Source organism: Mus pahari, unplaced genomic scaffold (assembly GCF_900095145.1).
Source record: "Mus pahari unplaced genomic scaffold, PAHARI_EIJ_v1.1 scaffold_10496_1, whole genome shotgun sequence".
Taxonomy (NCBI): Eukaryota; Metazoa; Chordata; class Mammalia; order Rodentia; family Muridae; genus Mus; species Mus pahari.
In genome coordinates this window covers 1,119-7,274 of record NW_018392065.1, presented here as the reverse complement: position 1 = coordinate 7,274, position 6,156 = coordinate 1,119, and the positions used below count along the sequence as shown (strand labels likewise).

Below are 6,156 nucleotides of genomic sequence, written 5' to 3'. Positions count from 1 at the left end.
AGCACAAGCCATTGCTGTTCTGTTCAGGAATGTTTCCCCTGTGCCCATATCTTCAAGGCTTTTCCCCACTTTCTCCTCTATAAAATTCAGGGTATTTGGTTTTATGTGGAGTTCTTTGATGCACTTAGACTTGAGCTTTGTACAAAGAGATGAGAATGGATCAATTCACATTCTTCTACATGGTAACTGCCAGTTGTGCCAGCACCATTTGTTGAAAAATGTTGTCTTTTTTCCACTGGATGGTTTTAGTTCCCTTGTCAAAGATCAAGTGATCATACGGGTTTGGGTTCATTTCTGGGTCTTCAATTCTATTCCATTGGTCTACCTATCTGTCCCTGTACCAGTATCATGCAGTTTTTATCACAATTGCTCTGTAGTACAGCTTGAGGTTTAATAACCCCCAGAGGTTCTTTTATTGTTGAGAATAGATTTTGATATCATCAGTGTTTTGTTATTCCAGATGAATTTGCAAATTGCCCTTTTTTTTCAATTTTTTATCAGATATTGTCTTCATTTACATTTCAAATGCTATCCCAAAAGTCACCTATACCACTTTCCTTCTGCCCTGTTCCCCTACCCATCCACTCCCACTTCTTAGCCCTGACTATCCCCTGTACTGGGTCATAGGAAGTTTGCAAGACCAATGGGCCTCTCTTCCCAATGTCGGCTGACTAGGCCATCTTCTGCTACATATGCAGCTAGAGACCTGAGCTCTGGTGGTACAGATTAGTTCATATTGTTGTTCCACCTATAGAGTTGCAGACCCTTTCTAACAAAGTGAAGAATTGAATTGGAATTTTGATGGGGATTGCATTGAATCTATTGATTGCTTTCAGCAGAATAGCCATTTTGGCTATATTAATCATGCCAATCCATGAGCATGGGAAATCTTTTCATCTTCTAAGATCTTCTACAATTTCTTTCTTCGGAGACTTGAAGTTCTAATCATACAGATCTTTCACTTCATAGGATCACACCAAGATATTTTATATTATTTGTGACTATTGTGAAGGGTGTTGTCTCCCTAATTTNTTTCTCAGCCTGTTTATACTTTGTGTAGAGAAAGGCCACTGATTTGTTTGGGTTAATTTTATATCCACCTACTGCACTGAGGCTGTTTATCAGGTTTAGAAGTTTTCTGGTGGAACTTTTAGGGTCACTTATATATACTATCATATCATCTGCAAATAGTGATATTTTGACATCTTCCTTTCCAATTTGTATCCTCTTGATCTCATTTTGTTGCTGAATTGCTCTTGCTAGGACTTCAAGTACTATATTGAATAGGTAGGGAGAAAGTGGGCAGCCTTGTCTAGTCCCTGATTTTAGTGGGATTGCTTCCAGCATCTCTCCATTTACTTTGATGTTGGCTACTGGTTTACTGTATATTGCTTTTATTATGTTTAGGTATAGGCCTTGAATTCCTGATCTTTCCATGACTTTTACCATGAAGGGGTGTTGGATTTTGTCAAATGCTTTCTCAGCATATAGGGAGATGATCGTGTGATTTTTGTCCTTGAGTTTGTTTATATAGTGGATTATGTTGATGGATTTCCGTATATTAAACCATCCCTGCAATCCCTGGGATGAAGCCTACTTGGTCATGATAGAGGATCATTTTGACGTGTTCTAGGATTTGATTTGATGCTTCCACCGCCCACATGCTCTCAAGGGATCCCAAGGTCCTAGGTGTGAAAGGGGGCCTGAGGTGTGGAGAGTCCTCTGGGAACCTTTGGAGCCTCCACCGGGTTCGAGTGGAAGATGGCGTGCAGCTGGCCCCAACTGAAAAGAATTCCAGCCTCTGGTCGGTCAGTGTTCCTTTGTCCCTGTTCCTGCTGGCGCAATCCCCTCCTGGATTCTTTGGAACTGATGTGGCTTTCCACTCTCCAGTGATCCTGGGTCCCTGGCTGTACTAGGGGTCCTGCAGCGTGGACGGTCCTCTGGTGACCTTTTGAGCCTCCACCTGGTTCACACAGAAGATGGCACACCGAAAACTTAGTTCATAAAATCTGTTCTGGAAGAACATAGAGAACATAAGTTTAACTATTAAGTAGCTGTTTTCCTGAAAAAACTTTCAAAAAGTTTTTCAAAATATTAGTAAATTAATAGCCACAGAATTATCTCAATATGTAAAGGAACTTACATCCCCACTCTAACTTTAATTTCATCACAGAACCCAGAAGTAGTTGAGAGAGTTAAGTCCCACTAACTTTTCTCAAACATCCACATAGTCACTATAACATCTGTGAGAACTTCCTGCCATCAAAAATGAAAAGGGGCTGGGAAAAGATAAGAAAAACTTTGAACAAGTATTTAATGGTATCCAACCAAGATCCCATGAGAAGAAAAAATTTCAAACCAAAAGGAATTTATAAATAAAAATAAATTTGTGTAATAAATCACAGACAACCATCATTTTACACAAGAATTTCAATGAACAACATATTTCTTAAAATCGAATTAACATCTTCTATTGTAAATTAAGAAATATTTTTTGAGAACTGGTATAAAAACTGAATTCATTTTTGAAGTGTGATTTGGTATTCTCAAGATGAAAATGTGTGTTTCAACTATATTACAAAAAATAAATAAAAGAGAGGTTAAAAACAAAGAAAAAATATGAACATTTCAATACACAATTAATTAAATAGGCTCTAGTTATGAAGTTTTCTGGGTGTTTTCATTACCAATTTGACACAATCAAGATTTATGTAATAAAAGAAAACCACAATTAAAAATGCTTTGTAGGGAGGACAGTAGTCAAGTATCTTGGACATACTCATGTCTAGTGATTGCTGTGGTCTGGACTGCCTCACTAGGTTGGTGCAAAGTCTGAGGAGGTGGTCATGATCTACATAACAAAGCAGGTTGAGGAAGATGGTAGAGGCAGGTCAGGCACTGCCACGCCCCAGTGGGCTCAGCATTCCTTCTTTTTTTTTTTTTTTAAGATTTATTTTATTTATTTATTATATGTAAGTACACTGTAGCTGTCTTCAGATACTCCAGAAGAGAGCGTCAGATCTTGTTACGGATGGTTATGAGCCACCATGTGGTTGCTGGGATTTGAACTCCAGACCTTTGGAAGAGCAGTCGGGTGCTCTTACCCACTGAGCCATCTCACCAGCCCCCTCAGCTTTCCTTCTTACCTCCTTATCCTACCTGATTCAGTTCCTACCTGATTTCTGGAGTAATATATTTATAATGTTTAATGTGAAAAAATAAGCTGGTCAGTGATGGCACATGCCTTTAATCCCAGCACCTGGGAGGCAGAGGTAGGCAGATTTCTGAGTTTGAGGCCAGCCTGGTCTACAGAGTGAATTCCAAGAGAGCCAACCCTGTCTTGAAAAACCAAAAAGAAAAAAGAAAAAAGATACCCTTTACTCCAGGAGGGTCTTTTCCTCATGGAGATTTTTGAAAGGAGAATAAACCTGAACTTGTAGGATTATTCACTTTAGAATACTCATTTCTCTATATCAAAAGTGTCAAGAGAATATGGTTGTAATAACAATCCGATGAGTTTGACTTCTAAAATGTATTAGGGTAAAGAGAAAACTTGACCAGGATCAACTTCATTTCTACCAGGTATGGATCAGTGTGTGCATTGTCCAGAAACTCATTATGCAAATGCAGAGAAGAGACACTGTCTGAAGAAAACTGTCACCTTTCTGGCCTATGATGATCCTTTGGGAAAGGGACTCACATTCATGTCCCTTGGATTTTCTACTCTCACAGCTCTTGTTACTTGGGTCTTTGTAAACCACAGAGATACTCCAATTGTCAAGGCCAATAACAGATCTCTCAGTTACATCCTGCTCATCACTCTCACCCTCTGTTTCCTCTGTCCATTGCTCTTTATTGGCCTTCCAACCACAGTAACATGCGTACTGCAACAGAACGTGTTTGGACTTCTGTTCACAGTGGTTCTATCCACTGTCTTGGCCAAAACTATCACTGTAGTTATGGCCTTCAAAATTACTGCTCCAGGAAGAACAATAAGATGGTTGCTGATATCACGGTTACCTAAGTTTGTCATTCCAGTTTGTACCCTGATACAAGTACTTCTCTCTGGTATATGGCTGGGAATGTCCCCTCCATTTACTGACATGGATGCTCACTCTGAACAAGGACACATCATCATTCTTTGCAACAAGGGTTCGGTTATTGCCTTCCACTGCACATTGGCCTACCTGGGAGTCATGGCCTTTGGGAGTTACCTCATGGCTTACTTGTCCAGGAATCTGCCTGACACGTTTAATGAGTCCAAGTCCATGGCTTTCAGCATGCTTGTGTTCTGCAGTGTCTGGGTCACCTTCCTCCCTGTCTACCACAGCACCAAAGGGAAGGTCAGGGTGGCTATGGAAATTTTCTCTATCTTGGCTTCCAGTGCAAGCATTCTCATTGTAATCTTTGCTCCTAAGTGCTACATTGTTTTGTTCAGGCCAGAGTTGAACGCACTTCCTCACAACAGTAATAAAAGATACCACAGGAGCAAGATTTTACTTAAAACATAGTTCACATGATTCTTTAACTAAACTGAATTGAATTAGATCTCTACCATTATGACAGTCAAATATAAGGTTATAATATATTATTCCTAGGATAGCTTTGTGGGTATAGATTCTCACCAAATATTATATTCTGAGCTTGATCCCCTGGAATCAAAGGATGAAATAAGGAACCAATTTTCTGAGGTTGAACTAGTGCCTTTCCAGTGCTCAAAATAAATAAACACTTGTAACTTTACAAAACCCTTTTGAAAACAATAAAAACATTTAGATATGATTGCATAAGATTTCATTCTTTCCACTAACATAATATATTAATTTTTCCTTTTGAAATCTTTTACATTTCAGAATAAGGACACTTGATTCACCAAATCATATGATGATTATGAGGCTTTTCCTCTAACTTCTTATTTCTAAATCATATTAGTTACTTCAACCAGTGGTTCTTTTTCCTTAGAGAACCTTTTCATTTCTCCCAGTGCTGACTATGAAATGTCTTTCCAATGGCATTGATTACTAATAATTTCAGATGTCATGAATTTCACACAGTGTGACTGCCACATTAAACTTCATAACACAATATTCCTCATGAAATTTCATATTTTCAAATCTTTCTGTACCATTATCATTTCAACTGAAGTCCTGAAACAACAATCAGTAGAAACCATGGCATAGCTAAATGTGGCCCATGGGTGATGTTTCTCCTGCTAGATAAGCAATTAGTTCTTTGAGTTTGAGGTCAGCATCATGTGGGAGCATCTTGCTTCAAATTATGTAGAATGTGTGACATGGTTATACTGACCAATAAAATTCTTCTTCTTCTATGACCATAAGTGAATTGTGATGTCACTCTAACCATTACTCTCTACTTCCTGATCATCCAAAATCACGAAACGTGTCCTTTAAACTCTCACAGGCTCACAGGTCTCTTACACATTTCTCCTGTAAAACAGATCCACATTTCAAAGACTAAATCATCTAATGTATACTAACAGATATCACAGAGACAAGTTTCAGGAAGTGTAAATTTAATTATTTACAAAACAAAGAGTAATGAATCATTTGTAGATGTGTATACTTAGGTTCAGATTATATGATAAAATTGAACCTACTATGAAGACACAGTGGTAAGAAAGTTATGCTTGAGATTATATTTGTTCTCCATCGGATGTCACAAAGTATTGTATTCTCTACTCAAAGGATAAATGAGCTGAGAAAGAAATTAGGGAAATAACACCCTTTACAATAGTCACAAATAATATAAAATGTCTTGGTGTGGCACTACCCATGCAAGTGAAAGATCTGGATGTCAAGAACTTGAAGTCTAAAAAGGAAGAAAATTGAAGAAGACCTCAGAATTTGGAAATATCTCCCATGATCATGGATTAGCAAGATTAACATAGAAAAACTGGAGGCTCCAGTCTGTGTGATAGCCCAAGCTCCAGTCCACACTGGAGAGAGTACAGACTGCAAAAGCAACACAGCTTCTGGGACAGACCACATTTTCGGGGCACCTTCCCCAGCAGAGGAGAGGTGTATGCCCGGGAGGACTCTCACTGCCTGAGCTAGTGTGTCCTGGTCGCTCAAGCTCTAGACTTTGCAGGTGAGAGTGTGGACTGCAGAAGCTACACAGCTTCTGGGACAGGCAAAA

At 38.9% G+C, this 6,156-nt stretch overlaps 1 protein-coding gene across 1 annotated transcript in view; it reads left to right on the top strand.

The window, feature by feature from the left end:
- Positions 1-4,511, top strand: part of LOC110314821 (vomeronasal type-2 receptor 116-like) — a 32,567-nt gene extending 28,056 nt beyond the window's left edge. The window contains exon 7 of the mRNA XM_029534642.1: positions 3,583-4,511. Within this exon, the coding sequence (XP_029390502.1) occupies positions 3,583-4,511 (929 nt within the window). The remainder of the gene's footprint in view (positions 1-3,582) is intronic.
- The last annotated feature ends 1,645 nt before the right edge of the window (positions 4,512-6,156 follow it).